At 38.1% G+C, this 16674-nt stretch overlaps 1 protein-coding gene across 3 annotated transcripts in view; it reads right to left on the bottom strand.

The window, feature by feature from the left end:
- The window catches only part of KCNAB1 (potassium voltage-gated channel subfamily A regulatory beta subunit 1), a 193127-nt gene that overhangs the window by 151510 nt on the left and 24943 nt on the right, over positions 1-16674 (bottom strand). For 2 of the 3 annotated variants that reach the window (XM_058188531.1, XM_058188532.1), the window contains exon 1: positions 12400-12620. The exons of the other annotated variant lie outside the window; for it this stretch is intronic. In XM_058188531.1, coding sequence (XP_058044514.1) covers positions 12400-12620 — 221 coding nt within the window. Of the gene's footprint in view, positions 1-12399; positions 12621-16674 lie in introns of those variants that run through there. 3 annotated transcript variants of the gene reach the window in all.

Here is a 16674-nt window from a genome sequence, read left to right as displayed (position 1 = left end):
GAAACTTCAGAAAGAAACATATCATTAAGCCAAAAGGAAACATCAGAAATTAAGATCCAGAACTCCATTTGCCGTAGATTTCTTTCAGTAGTTCACAGTATAGAGAACAGATGGACATCATTGCTATTAGGCAAAGTTGAAGAGTTAGATATACTTGGCCTGAAGAGGAGAAAAAAGGAAATTCAAAGAAGAAGAATTTGGCTTGGCATCAAGAATATTCTTGATGCCATTACTAAATGGCCGATAGTGAAATAGATTGACTCTGAAGATGTAGGAGTTTATTGTTTCTTGTCTTAAGAAACTTATTCGTGATCTAACTAAGATGCTGAAACAAATTATTTGTAGATTAGTGGAAGAATACCATTTCCTTCTATGGTATGATGATAATTTAAAATCTCAAATATCTGCCTTTTTTCTAATTTGCCAAGAAGATCAGTGATGTGTAACATCTCCAGATAAAATGTGACTTATTCATATGAAGGGGCCTTCATGTTTTATTTCAGACGGACAGTAGCATCTTCAAAGTAGCCATGTCAGAGTTATATACAACTGAACACATTCTCAAAGCTGCCCTTCCAATTAAAAAGCATGATCAGAAATAATTCCCTACCAAGAAATCTGCATGGAAGCATTCACAAAGTTACCAGGATCCAGCTTGACTCAGAAAAGAAAATGTATCAAATTTTCTATTTCTATAACTTTAAATTCCATGCTCCTGGATTGATGTTCTTTCCTCTGAATGTAACACTGAGTCAAAAGGACAATATCTGAGGTACTATGGTTACACTCAGCTCCAAAAAACCTTACTGTACCACAAAAGTCGTTGCCAAGCTCTTTGTTGTGGTCCATCAGCAGCCGGCGGAGCTAGCAGCGGAGTCAGACAGTGAGGAGGCTGGGGAGGATCATGGGCCAATCCTGGACTCTGGGGAAGGCCCGGACAAGGGCTCTGTGTCGGAGGCAGAGATGGGGCCAGGGCCATCTGGAGCGATGCGCAGACTTTGAAGCCTCCAGAGGCAGGAGGAACCTGTTCCTAGTGCACGCATGCGAAGAGCTGCCAGAAGGCAAGAGCAGCTAAAGCAAAAAGGACGACTCAGGAGTAAGGCCAGGAAATGATTGGCCCCTCCCATAAGGCTTAAAAGAGCAGCAATGGCTCTTGGGTTCTTTGTAGAAAAGCAATGTTGCTACGTTTGTTTCTTGTCTCCTGTTTGTGGGGTTCTTGCCAAGAAAAGCCTTTGGCAGGGTGCCAATGAAGACAAAGATTTGTGATAAGGCTGAAGGACTTTTTCTGAACAACTTTGTTTTGGACTTAATTTGGACTAAGCTGAGAATGAAGTAATTCTCAGCTGTTCTAATAAACTACGTTTGTTTAGGACTGATTGTGTCTGGTAATAACTATTTGGGCCTAAGTCACAACACTCTTTAAAAATTGGACAGATGGGGAAAATCATCATATTCAGTGGACTATAAGCACATTAGGGGATGTGGTGGCTCAGTGGCTAGGACACTGAACTTGTGATCAGAAAGGTCGGCAGTTTGGCGGTTTGAATCCATAGTGCCACTTAATGGAGTGAGCTCTTGTTATTTGCCCCAGCTTCTGCCAATCTAGCAGTTCAAAAGCAAGTAAAAATGCAAGTAGAAAATAGGAACCACCTTGGTGGGAAGGTAGCAGCGTTCCATGCACCTTCAGCATTTAGTCATGTTGGCCAAATGACCACGAAATTGTCATCAGACAGCGCTGGCTCTTCGGCTTAGAAACTGAGATGAGCACCGCCCTCTAGAGTCTGGAATATGTGCGAGGGAAACCTTTACCTTTACCTTGTAAGCACATTACTATCTACATATACTTTTCATTAAATGACATGGGTTGCATTCACTATATTTCAAGGGTGGGTTTTCGCATACCAATAATGCTCCCTGGAGGAAAAAGTTTCACATTCCTGCATTTTGTATTCTGCAAATTTCAGAATTATGGGTGAATTTTTTTAAAAAACATATTTATTTATTTATTTTATTTATTTTATTTTATTAGATTTTTATACCGCCCTTCTCCCGAAGGACTCAGGGCAGTGTACAGCCAGAATAAAATACAGAATATATACAATTAAAAGAATTTAAAATAAACTATTACTAAACGGCCGATAATTTAAAAGATTTAAAAATTTAAAATATTACTAAAACCCCAATTTAAAATCAACTATTTATGCCAGTCCTGCTTGAATGAATAAATATGTTTTTAGCTCACGACGAAAGGTCCGAAGATATTCCTTGCTAGTGTAGATTAATGAGTCAATTAGTTTTACTTTATCGGGTGTGAATTTTTTATCTGACTTTGAGTTATTTCCCTTGTTAATGAAAACACATATTTGTTTTGATATGCTTTAAAAAAGCCAAACCAATGGAACACTATGCTTTCCTAGAATATTTTTTTCTCTAAATATTCTAAGAGGACAAATAGGTGACTATTATATCTTAGAAGTTTGAATTTTGATTGGACAAAGTTCTCATTCAGATTTTCAAACTACTAATTGTATTTCTAAATGCCCGCTGGGTCTTTGCCATTATGGATCTCAGTGTATTAGGCTTTTAAAAACTCAGTAGACATGAATAAGTGGTGCCTTTCAGCAAGATCAGATAATGTTAGATCTTGTACAAAGTGATCCTCATTTTTTAAAAAGAATTAATAACAGACTCACATATAGAGGACAATATTAAGTTATTATTTCCTCCTATTTTCTCTTTAATTTCAATTGATATAGACATAAATTTATATATTAAACTGTATTTATGTTTGGAAGAAAAATAATGTTGAGTTGTATATTCAGATATAGACTCTTTTTTGTTGTTGTTTACCAAACATACTGCAGGCAATAAAAGAAACAAGTTATGACATTTTGATTAACTAAATATTGGACCTACAAATTTCATAATGTATGTATATATCATAATGCATGCATATCTGAAATGTAGTTTGAAAAATTTATATTTGCTCTCCTACTTCATCTCTCAAGTAATTATTGTTCTTTTTTACCCCTCGCATGGCAGTAGAATGATTAGATTAGCAATTTTAACAAAAGAAAAGCTAGCTCATTTGTATTTCTATATGTTGACTCATAAATCTTTCCTATCATGTCGGTACTAATCTGCATTTTAAGAAAACAAATGTGGCACAATAGTTCAGTATGCATTCTTCAGCTACCCTTTTCTAAATGTACTTAATCACACAATCACATTCTTAAAAGATATTTTGACACTTGATTTTTTTGTTGTTGTTCCTAAGCATCTCATGGAGAACAGGGGGGGAAAAATACATAGCTATATCCAATATGCACAGAGCACTGAAACTGTGGACCGGAACAGCACAAATAGAAATATTCCTCAAATATTCAGAGCTCTGAGCTTGGTTGTTTTCTTGCAGACATTCCATTATGCAAACTAAGTAACATTTTTAGAGCTCCAAATCAGCTTCCTTTTGTCCAACCAGTACTATATTCAAATTCAAAGATGCTGATTTTAAGGAATCTGAGTAGGTCTCTGGGCAGAGTGGCAATAAAAAAAAAGCCACTGTTACTTAACAGCTCTCAAATGATTCATCAAAATTAGGAGATGGAACAAAGCAAATTTTCCTATTGTCCTAGTAAAAAGCTTTCAAGTAATCCACATACATTGGTGGAGACATTCAGCTACAAATCTAAATGCTCCAATTCACATCTTTGCCTGCACAATGAACTAACAAACTACCTTAGACAAACCACTCACTCTCAACCTCATAGGTTTGTGTGTGTGTGTGTGTGTGTGTGTGTGTGTGTGTGTATAAAAAATCACAACTGTGCATGTGAAGCATTATTACTTTTGAATGAGGCAACATGCCAACTTAATAATAATAATAATAATATCAGAGTTGGAAGGGACCTTGGAGGTCTTCTAGTCCAACCTCTGCCCAGGCAGGAAACCCTACACCATTTCAGACAAATGGCTATCCAACATCTTCTTAAAAATTTCCAGTGTTGGAGCATTTACAACTTCTGGAGGCAAGTTGTTCCACTGATTAATTGTTCTAACCGTCAGGAAATTTCTTCTTAGTTCTAAGTTGCATCTCTCCTTGATTAGTTTCCACCCATTGCTTCTTGTTCTACCCTCAGGTGCTTTGGAGAATAGTTTGACTCCCTCTTCTTTGTGGCAGCTCCTGAGGTATTGGAACACTGCTATCATGTCTCCCCTAGTCCTTCTTTTCAATTTCGTTGATATGGATAGAAAACAGAAGATCTTTAAATTAAACTAATGACAAAGGAAAGTATAAAATAAGCACACTATTTTAAAAAAAACTACTCTATCAAATTTTGATGAAATCAAATTTTGTGAAAGTTAACTAGTTTGATGGTACATAATGCAAATATTACTTAACTCAAGCTAGTCTTACAGATACGGAAGCTGCACTGTGATTTTTAAAAAAAATAAACTCTATGATTGAGAACTGTGAAATTAAAAACTGTGATTTATAAAGTGCCTTTTTCCAACGTTATTCCAATCTACCCTTATATTAAGGTAAACACGGGCCACCTTGATTCATACATTATGTTTGTAAAAGTTACAGCAAGCATAAAGCTTTTTCTGTGATGATTGTTGCTGTGTTAGTCATTGTCACTGAAAAATCACCCACCAGGATTCTTCACTTAAACAAAAAGAATCTTTACACCATTTCTGAATCAGTGCTGCACCTGTATGATCCCCCTACACTGGGACTCCTGCTGAGGCAATTTATTTCTTGTTCCACAGACAATGTGGGTTGATCTGTTTCCTACTCACATCGCTTCACATCTTGGGATCAACACAGCTTCTCCACCTTTCCACAGCGGACTAGTCACTCATAGTGCTATTATTCCACAGCTCTTTAAAATGTAACAAAGAGAAAATGCAAAGGGGGTAGCTCTGATATTTCTGAGACAAACTGCATTAGACAAATGTACCCAGCATGAAATAAAAAGATAAATGGTGGGAACTGAATGTGATTCCAAACTACTCTTTTCAGCACTTCTCAATATGGGAAGGTTACTGTATTTGCAGTATTGCTTCATTGTTTTTATTATTTTAAAGTAGTAAATTATAATTACATTTGTTTAAAAGGTTTCAATAGCCACTAGAAAAGGACAATGAAGAGTCACATTATCGCTCTCATGATAGTGTAATTGAATTTGTGAATTACATTTTCTTTTTAAAAGGTTATATTATCCATTTGTGTAGTGGTTTAAGAATCAGAAGCCCACTTTGTGTGGGTTTTATGGCTTTCTATATATTGCTACATTTACTAATCATTTATTCAGGGTACTTTTTACCCTTTTCCTTTTTTTTCTCCTTCAAGACAAACATTTTCTAGTATCTTTAGGTACACAGCACCTGAGTGCATTCAAACTGTTTCAAGGGTAAGTTGGAAAATATGATAAGGTTCCAACAAGATACTCCCTGAATGATGACATTATATCCTTTATATCTGATTTTCATCTGGCTGCAGGAGCAACTGATTTTTCCTCTCCATCGTTGGCCTAAGAGATCTCATTATCAAAGATATTATCCTACTTTGCCACACTCACAATCCATGTTCATAATATCTGTGAAGCTTTTTAATGACATAGTGGTGGTAGTGCAGTGTTTAGAATGTAGTATTACAGGCAAGCTCTGTCCACAGCCAGATGTTCGATCCTTACCAGCTCAAGACTGACTCAGCCGTCCATCCTTTTGAGCTGAGTAAAATGAGGATCCAGATTGTTGGGGGAAATATGCTAACATTAGTAAACTGCTTGGAGAGTATGGTAAAGCCCTATGGAGCAGTATACAAGTCTAAGTGCTATTCCTATAGTTGTATTCTCTTAAGATTGAAGCAGCAGAGGTATGGCCTGCAGGACAAGTTGTGGGACAAATGCAATTATATTCTCCAATGCCTTATCATTTCTCTGATCTCCTGGCATCTATCAGCTCACTCCACTCAAAGAAAGGGCTATTCTTAATAGTTATCTCTGGTGTAACAGAATTTGTCAGTACAAATAAACTGAGGTAACAATATTATGATTTTTTTCTCCCACAGAAGGATCCAGAACAAAATGACCTCACTAAACATGGAGGTCATTATAAAATGAGTCATGAATGGATATGCTGATAAAACAATAGTTTAAAGAGATAGTTTATTAAGAGGATATTAATTGAAGAAGGAGGGAATATATTGCACTAATTTGGTTTTATTTTTAATAAAGTAGTTGGGAAAATTATACTTCCTAATCTCTGCCACACATTTCAAAACAAATATTTTTCAAAAATTTGCAGCACTTGGTAAAATAGCATTTGAGCATACAGACCATTTTGGGGCCACAAATTAAATGAACCATAACGTGAATACAGCTAGGGCACAAATATTTTCACTAGCCTGTCAGACTGCTGTCATCTCACACAGAATAAAATTCAAGACTCCTGCAGGTTTAATGCCACTTTAGACAAGGAAAAAAAGTGCAGAACTGAGGTTCAATTCCTGTGTAAAGCCAAGAGGTATATATACCTGGTAAGGCGCAATGCCTGTGAACTGTTTCCCCACTCAATATTTATCAATGCTATGAGGCATCTTGCTACTATAGGTGCCTCTAGTATGTTATCTGCAGTACAACCCAGAAGCGACTTGCTCAGGTGTGAGGTCCAAATCTCACGAACTGTATACTCATATACTGTAAGAAATGGGCTGAGTAGTTTCACAATAATCCATGTTATTGTGGAATGCAGTTGCATGCTGATTGGTTTCTTTAGAGGTCCCTAAATATATCCACATCACAATGAGTCAAATACATTTCAATACAACTCGGCTGCCTCTGATAATCAGGAACACTTTTAGTAGTTGCTCATTAAGTGGAGGAAGTACTTTAATGCATGTAATTATATACAGTACATATAGTAAATGTATAAAAGGTAAAGGTTCCCCTCGCACATATGTGTTAGTCGTTCCCAACTCTAGGGGTCGATGCTCATCTCTGTTTCAAAGTTGAAGAGCCAGCGCTGTCCGAAGATGTCTCCATGGTCATGTGGACGGCATGACTAAATGGCAAAGGCGCATGGAACACTGTTACCTTCTCACCAAAGGTGGTCCCTATTTTTCTATGTGCTTTTGAACTGCTAGGTTGGCAGAAGCTGGGACAAGCAACAGAAGCTCACCCCGTTATGCGGCACTAGGGATTCGAACACTGAACTGCTGACCTTTCAATTGACAAGCTCAAAGTCTTAGCCATTGAGCCACCGTGTCCCACAGTAAATGTATATGCACATATAAAAACTTCGAAGCATTTCTACCACGGGTTCAGGGTCTGGTTTTTTTTCCAGATCAATTGATTGTTGATCCATTGGTTGAGACAGGACCAGTTGACTGACCAGTTGTCACCTAAGCCTGATGTTCTGGGCTGAGACAGAGTGACTGGCCCAATACCACCTAGCTGGCTTTCATGTCTAAGGCAAGACTAGAATTCAGTCTCTGGGTTTCTAGCCTGGAGCCTTAACCACTAGACCAAACAGGCTCTCAGCACACAATCAGATATTGATATCTTTAAAAACAATATATTAACCTAATCTTTTCCTTCTGTCTCAGTTGCATTAAATTGCTTTCCAACTCAGACTTCTAAGTCATATAAAGATAAAATGTACCTAGAAATCAGTTTAGGAGGAATAAAAGTTTATGACAGATAATCTTAAATAGAAAAAAATAATCTTCTCTACTAAATCTAGTAGTGATTTGAATTCATTGGAGTGTAAGCTGCATTAAAACTAAAAGTAATATTTTTCTCTTGCTATGATCTGGTGCAAAACTCTGTTATTAATGAACCTCTTGTTCCTGTCACTGCATCTCCTATTTGCTCAACCTTTGTATTATATAATAATTATCTCGTGTGTGGCCTTTATATAAAAACACTGACAGAGATGTTCCTTTCAGGAAGGAAGCTGTTCCTTTCAGGTGTAGCTATTCAAAAGATGCCTACCAGATGTAGGAGGCAAAATAGTGTAAAAAAAAAATGAAAGAGTAAAATAATGAGGCAAAAAAAAACCCCATTCTGCTGAAAAGAGTTATCTAAAAAGTCTTGTATAGTTAGGATTTTTTTCTTTAACAGGAACCAAAATATACTTTTATCATAACCTTCTAATGACATTTAATTCTCAAGGCAATAATGCAACTGAAGGCTTTGGAAAAGCAGGGATCTTTGGTAATATAAGATAGCTTTTAGCCCCAAAGCTGGTTATCTAATAATTTTACTTATCAAAAGTAAATCATGATTCTGTAATATATATGATTAAGTCTTTTCCACCTGAAAGTTCATATATTCTCCAGCCCTTACCTAGATGTTGATCTTTTTACAATTACCAGTATATATTTTTAAGCTATTCTTCATCAGAAGGTTTAGAGAAATTTTAAAATATAAAATTAGGATTCTTAGGATATTAAATACCAAACTCCAATTATAGAGCAATTACTAAATGCAAAATTAATTTCTATCCCAAACTCATCATAAAGACCTGAAGGATCTCAGTTTCTTTTATTTTCAAAATTCTTTGATATGCTGAACAAGTCAAGAATAAGAAAACAGACAAAGATCACATACTGATCATAAACTTTCATTTCAATTAATTCTAGATACAAAGCAAGGGCAGATAAGATAATAAGTGTGGTCTATATAACAAAGTCTGATTGACAATCTTAGTATCACACTTTTTGTCTTGACTTTCCAAGCAGTCATCTACAGCCCATACTGATTTCATGAATATTTGAAACTTTGTTCAATCGGGTTCCCTCCAGATGTCTTCATTAACATTCCAAGATGGGGAATACAACCAAAGGTGATAGTTGATCTATAAAATTTAAACTGAAGAAAGACCCAGCATAGGTAAGAATATATCTAATATATTTTCCTGATATGCATATGAACTATACGTGGATGTTTCCTTTTTTTAAAAAAGTTTTTTTTATTAAATATGAATAAAAATGGACAGGCTAACTTTAAAACTCAAAGACAAGGGTAAAAGGGTAAAAATATTATGAAATCTGGAATAAAATGTATCAATGGTTGGAGGGGAGGAGGAATGTCGGGATAAAGGGATATTGATAAGTTGAGAGTTTGAAAATTTTTATGCTGGTATTCTGTGAGAGGTGGGAATGATATTGGTATTGAAATAATCTTCACAGATGAAAGAATGTATGTGTTTGAAATGTGATAGACAGTACATATATATCAAAGATGAATTAAATTTGTTGTAAGGTAAAACTTGATGGAAATGTTTAAACCAGAAAACCATGTCCAGTGTTTTTAATTGAATATATTTAATTTGATGTTTCCTATATATGGATGCTAGAACTTAGAATCACCAACTGAACCTAATTGTGGGAAAGTCTGAGGAGTTATTTCTTTATTCAACGAATAACCTTGGAAATTCACTGCCATTGAATATAATGGCTACCAATTTATATAATTTTAAAATGGGGTTAGATAATCGGACTATCAATCACTACTAATCTTGAGCATTGTATATAGTGTCTTGAATAACTATAACTAATGGACATCAACATGGAAGAGGAATCTCTTTGGATTGTGATTGAAGTTTCGAGATTCCTGATTGGTCACTATGTAATACCAAATGTTGAACTAAATAAGGATGCATTTTGATCCAGCAAAACTCGTGTTCTTGCAAATGTTGCATAATTCAGGTGATTTTGTCCTTCTATATCTCATAGCATTTCTTTGACCAGAGGGTATTCTTATTTATTTTATGTCTTTATTTTTAGCTTCAATGGAGGAACACAGACATCCTTCATACATTTCTAAGGCTAGCTAAAGAATCCTGAACAATGAGATTTATAACATGGTCATTCTTGTTATTTAGGGTATAAGCAGAACAATTTAAAAGGTGAAGGTTAAAATTAATAAGAACTGAAAATGTTTCGTAGTTCATGCCAGGATATTCAAAGCATGAAAGGAAGATATTATTGTATAATATCACATAATCAGCAATAAGTCACTAGAGATTTATTTAAAAACTTTTTACCATGTTTCTAAAACTTGAAAAAAAACATAGTGTAGTACAACGTATAAGAAAATGATAGATGGTTTTCAGGACATTCTGTAAATAACTACAAGGTATCTTTGGAAAATGGACTGTCTCTTGAAGGAGAAGAAAGTTAGAACCTAACTTTCACAAGTCTAGAGGTAGTGATATTCCCGCTCTTAAACAAAAATGTACTACTTCAAAATGAATGGTACAAAGAACAAGAAGTTAGGTCCTGGTCAAAGATGTAAATGGAGGGCCATCATCAGATGAATTGTCAGAACTCTAACAACTTGCCTGATGAATCAGACCACTGACTCATTTATTTCAACACTATTAAAACTGACTTTCGATCCTTTTCCAGGAATTTAACTTGACATTTTTCAAGCTCTACGTGGAGATGGCAAGGAATATATCATACTGCATGATCGACGACTGCATGAACTTTACAACTGAGAATATTTGGAGTTAGAGAGAAAAGAAAAGATCTCTATTCTCACAGATAGTCTGTTGATTTTTCAGTTTGGTCTAGCAGTTAAGGCACCAGTTTAGAAACCAGGAGACTCTAAATTCTAGTCCCATGGAAGCCAGTTGCATGACCTTCAACCTGTCACTCTCTTTCAGCCCATTCACCCTGACAAGGTTGTGGGGAAAATAGAAGGAGAGAAGTATGTTGAATATGTTCACCACCTTGTATACCTTACAAAAATAATACAGGAGGGATATAAACAAACAAACAACTTGGAGATGGATGGGATATCTTTTTGCTGCCTTCTATCCTACATAGCATCCTATCTCTACCAGCAACATAAAATATATAGGCAAACCTAACTGAAGTGATCTGGAAAAGATGAAAGGCCCTTTATATATAGTGCCGGCAAAATTCATTACCTCTTACATCCCATCTAAAAATAATAACCGATTCATCAAAAAATGTTGATTCTCTTGATGACTTGGTTTAACTTATGTCTTAGATTTACTTCTTGCTTTTCCCCAAGAGAAATCCCTAAGATGAGATCCATGTCTAATTTTCCCCATAAAAATCTGATCATGTTGGATGGAATGAAAGAGTGTGACTGCATGAAAGTCTGCTAGGGCCCTTCCACAGCAGAAGGTGGATTTGAACCAGGGCTTTTTCTGCTCTAATCCAGCACTTTAACTTCTTCTACTGTAAATTGTGCTTTTCATTGGAAATGCATGCATTAAATTATAAGAACAAGAAAGCTTTCACTATCTTGGTCAGCTTTATCAACTAAGCCTAGAGCTGCAATACTTTGCATATTCTCCTGTTTGTAAGCTTCAAAGTACAGAGAATCTACTTTTGGACAAGCCTGCATAAGGAACAGACTTTCTTTACTCAGTGGAATTAAAACTCATGTCTAGAGTTTACCTTCAATACCATTCAGAATGTTACTGCAGTAAATTCAGCAGGTGATCTGATGACTAAGCAACAACTCTGCTTACGATAGGTGTGGGAATAAGTGCTTTGTCCTCTTGTAGTCAAGAACTAACCATTCAAATGCCAAATAAATGACTTCTTGAAGGAGTCATTCTGCCTACACCATTAAATACAGCTATTCATCTTATCAAGTTTTTAAAAATTCTATTTTAAAATCAGGATAAAATACAGAGAATCTCAGAATTCAGTCAGCAACCATCTTCACTGCCTTCTTTTTGGCTTCTTTTGTGAAAAATAACACTTCTGCAGGTAAGTATTTATTACTTTACTATATTACGCAATTTACTTCACATTTTACTCAAAGCAAATCCTTCTCTGTTGCAGATAGGAAGTTCATTATGAGCCCCTCAATGGTACTTAGAATACAAAAGGGAAATGAGTGGCATATAAAGTTAATAAATAAATAATGCAAAAAGAGCATCCAACTGAGCTTAACAGATATTGCTTTTCTGAACAACCCAGCAGGTGCCTTGAGAAGCAAACTTTCTCCTGAACAAGATCCTCAAGAGTGATTCAGTAATCCAAATTCCCTAATTACAAATGAAATCTCTCTTCATTAGAATACTTACTCAGTGAAATTACAAAAATCACCAAAACTTATCTGGGGCTGCAAAGACCAAAATCCTAGTTAATGGGAGGCAGCCAGGGCCAAAACCAATATTACCCCAAATTTGGAACCCAATGCTCAAGATTTCTAAAGGATTTAAACTTTTTTGGGTGACTTCATTTCTTTCTTTTAAAAAAAAAAAGGATTCTAGGGTTTGTTTCTTGTTTGGGGGGGGAAATAACTTTATATGTCGATAACTTTGTATGTCTTGAGGTGCACGGGATGGTGAAGGGGGGAAAGAAATACCCCGAGATGTGACCCAAAAGGTCTGCCATACCTGTATTTCATGCCTGTCTGCTTTGCAGTGGATTCTTTTAAGGAAATGTGATGCTGAGGGGTAAAGGTTCCCAAACTACGAGCGATAATCGCCACTGTCCGGAATTTTGCTCTGGCCGCATTGACCGCATTTGGAGCGGAGGAAGTCTGTTTGCTGATCATTCTGTCTTCCCCATTCCGATTCTTGAGGTTATGCTCCGTGCAAGCTATGGAGACTTGCATGGTTCTGTCGCGAAGCTTTCCTTTTCAAACTGGGGAAGGATATATATATATATATATTAAAAAAACAACCACCCTCGCCTGCTTGAGAGGCTAGCACTGCAGGAGCCGAAAGATCTCGGTCCCCGGCGCAGTTCAACGAGGCCTCCCGAGGCGTGCTCCAACAAAAGTGAACAGGGGGCTGGTGCAGCAACAGCCTGCAAAGGAAGACGGAGCGCGGAACTTGGCCAAAGCACAAAACGAAAACGCCAGAGAATGCGCTTTTACAATCGCTTTTTCCCTCTTCCTCCTCCTTCGCGAAGCTTTCTTTCTTTCTTTGTGTGTGTGTGTGTGTGTGTGTGTCCCTCTCAGCGTTTAGGCAGAAAAACCTTCCATTCGGTCCACGGCTTCGGCAAAAACGCTCACGGCTGCATCTTTCCGGTGAAGATAAAGCGGCGGCATCTAATCTTTTCGCCTTAAAACGCAGGGCTCACAAATCAGCGCAGGCAACACCCGCAAGATGAGCCGCGGAGCCCCGCCGGACCACGAAAGCGTGTCCATGCAGAACTCGAGAGGAGTCTTGACACCGCTTTAAATCCCGCCCCGCTCCCCGAAGACCACGAAACCTCCCACTACTCTCCGTCGGCATCTGCGAAAGACCACGCCTCCTCCGGATCCCCCTCCGTTCCCCCGAGCGGCAGGATTTAAACCCTCGGCTGGAAGCGAAGTCCGGTTTCTGCACCCAACCGGAGGCTCCGATGCGGTTCCGTCGCGGGACGTGCAGCGCGCGCCGTTCTTCTTCTTTTTATTAGGAAACGTACAGGAAAACGCGCGAGGGCGGCGGGTTTTTCCTCCCTTTGTGCGCTGTGGAGAGGCGCTTTGCGGGGCTGCCGACACCGCGGAAACGAAGCCCCCTCTCACACACGCACGCATGGGCAGCACAAACGGAGGAAAGCGCGCTAACCTCTGTGGTGTGTGTCTGTGTGCTCGTGTTGTGGGAGGGGAGAAAGAAAGAACTATCCGGCTGCGCGCGGACGAATTAACTCATTAATCCCTCGCGTCGGGCAGGCTGAGGGGTTAGAAAGCCTGCGCGCGTTTTTATGAGGCGCGCCGCGATTAAGCATCGCGTTCGCGCAAACACTTTGTTGCGACTCAGACCGAGAAGCGCTCCTTCGCACGGTTTTTTTTAGCGAAGACGGGCCGTTTACTGTAAAAGCCAGGCTAACCCCAAAAGTTGGCACAAAGCGGGCGGGCGCGCACTCGACTGGGAGTCGGAGCACGCGAAACCTCGTGGCGGCCTGTCGCTGGGAGTTCAGCTCGTGGCATACTTCGCCAATTACTCGGAAAGCAAAATAACACTTAAGCCCGAAGACTCGAGTGGGAACGGGAGAGCGTGAAGCGTCTCTTGTGGGTCGCCAGGTAGCTAAACGAAGGTAGCGCCGCCCACTTTCTTTTCAGCGCCAAATTATAGTGAGTTAATCAGCGTTTGACTCTCTAACGACAGGGGAGAGTTTGAGTTTGAGCACCTCCTTGGAGAACTGGCTGTGTGTCCCCAGTGCGCTAGCCATGTTTCTTTAAACCACAATTTACTAATTCTAATCCTGTGGGTTGTCCAGAAAACTAACCAAAAACACATTGGCCTAAATTATGCCTTCCCGCATTGTGTGTGGATAAACAGACATTCTTGCCCACTTTCACACATGACTAGGTGGTGTCAACAAAGATGAAGCTGCAGACTTTCAGGAATAATTCAAGCAGTTTATGGATCTCATTCAGCTGGAGCATCCCAAGAGCTATTCCTATGGATGATTTCGGTGTGGGCCAAGAGCCAAACAATCTTGAAAAGAGGGTCAGCATCATTTATTTTGCTCAAGTGGTAAAAGAATATGGTAATTTAAAGCCCGGAAGCTCATCATAGATAGGTTTCACTATTGGAAGAGTTTGTAGGGAAAGGGGAAGGGGAATATCTAAATACTTACATCTAAATACTAATAAGACAAAGGAGATGGTGCTAGATTTCCAAAAGCACAAAGAGGAACCTGCCCCACTGTATATCCAGCGGGGCCATGTGGAAAGGGTTTCCTCTTTTAAATTCTTGGGAGTGCTTATTAGTCAAGATCTCACCTAGAAAAAAACACATCGCTGGTGATTGGCAAGGCCCAACTTCATTTCCTTAGAGTCCTGCGGAAAAAATCAGGTGGCACAATGGCTGATGACCTCTTTCTATTGGGCCACGATAGAACGTGTCCTCACATACTGCATTACAGTATAGTGCGCTGGTTTAACTGCTGTGGACAGGAAGGCATTACAGAGTGATCAATTTGGCACAAGAAACCATTGGTTGCCCTCTACCACCACTGGATGACATCGCCAGGTCTCGCTGCTTTAGCAGACTAAGGAAGATACTCAGAGATGATTCACACCCTGGTCAGTGTCTCTTCCCATCGAGCAGAAGACATCGAAGCAGAGCCAGCCAAACAAATAGGTTTAAAAGTAGTTTCTATCCTTGGGCTGTCAGACTCTTAAACACAACCACAATCACTCCATGCACACGCAGAAACGTATGACTAGTTTTTTTCTTTCTTTTTCTTTTCCCCCCCTAATTACTTGTATAGGAATTATTCTTTATACTATTTATGTAGTTTGTATTTTTTGTCATGGATTGCACCAGTGAGGCTAAAACAATTTTGTTGTATCCATGATATACAATGACAATAAAGGCTCTGCTCTGCTCTGCTCACGCTATGCTATGCTATGCTATGCTATCTAATACTATACTAAAAAAGGAATGGATGAGGAAAATAAAATCTGAAAAGATGCTTTGCTGAAGAAATCCTGCACCAGACTATCCCAAGGAGATTGTTAAGGAATATCTGGTTCTTTTGTGGGAATGAAGATGGAAGGACCGTGTTCCTAAAGAATTTAGCAGTTTGATGTAATAACAAATACTGGGAGGCTGTAAATTCTTGTCAACCTTACGCATGAAAGCTGGCTGGATGCCTCTGAGCCACTCACTCTTTCTCAGTCAAACCCACCACACAAGGTTGTGGTGAAAATAGAGGAAGAAGTTTTGGATGTTTGCCACTTTGAGTTATATATAAAAGTAATAAAAATGGGATCTAAATAAATAAATAAAAGTCCTAACCGTATCCATGCTATAGGCATATCTGCTTTTTGGACTTTGGTACCCAACACTACTGCCATGGAAACTACATCAAAGCAACATGGTATTGATGGGGAAGTTTGTGGCCTTTGGTTGTATGTTAGTGCCTCTGGGTTAAAGGAACCCTTAATCTGACAGCATAAATCAACTGTTTAAGTTTAGAAGGATCTATGGCTTCAGGGAAATATATTTTCATTTGCAGACAATCCCAACTTTACTTCAAGGCATCTCTAATTAAAAAAGAGGCAGCTGGCCAGATGACAATCTTGAGGGGCAAATAATTTACCTGGAATAAAACAGTCTTCAGCTGCCAATGTAAAAGTAAGTTTTGATGAGGAAGTTAGATGTAAATATCTGTGAGTCCTTGGTAAATATAAAGGATTATTTAATATTTTTTCTCCAGCAAATATTAATTTTCTTTTTTTTCTGCCCCATTTGTGAACTTGAAGTGATTCATCACTAATAAATGTTTCTGACTTCAGTGAAAATATATCTTTTTCATGTCCTCTTAATTCCTTGTGATTTCCTGCAAGGGTCTGTATAATTTCATTGGCAGCAAACTGGTTTGCATCATATACTTTGGGGATACCTTTTCCCATTTCCTAATCTAGCCTGAAATTCTGGTTTTCTTAAAAGGATTATTAATTGCGTAACAAAAAATGCAGTTCTTTAAATGATAAATGAGATAAGATAAAATTAAAACAACGAAAACGCAATAGTTAATACTATCTAAAACCAGGCTGAAGAACTTTTTTAAAAAACCCTCCCAGCCCTATTAAAATTATCAGATTACATAAATGAGCTAAAATAGCTCAGTCATTTCTTTAAAAAAGATCAAACTTCTGTTTAAGATTTAAAACGACTTTAGATTGCAGACAAAAGAATATGTGAGGTAATTTTGGAAAGACAGCTTGC

This window comes from Ahaetulla prasina, chromosome 6 (assembly GCF_028640845.1).
Source record: "Ahaetulla prasina isolate Xishuangbanna chromosome 6, ASM2864084v1, whole genome shotgun sequence".
NCBI classification, from domain to species: domain Eukaryota; kingdom Metazoa; phylum Chordata; class Lepidosauria; order Squamata; family Colubridae; genus Ahaetulla; species Ahaetulla prasina.
Note: the sequence above shows the minus strand (reverse complement) of the source record. Positions and strands in the feature narration are given on the sequence as shown.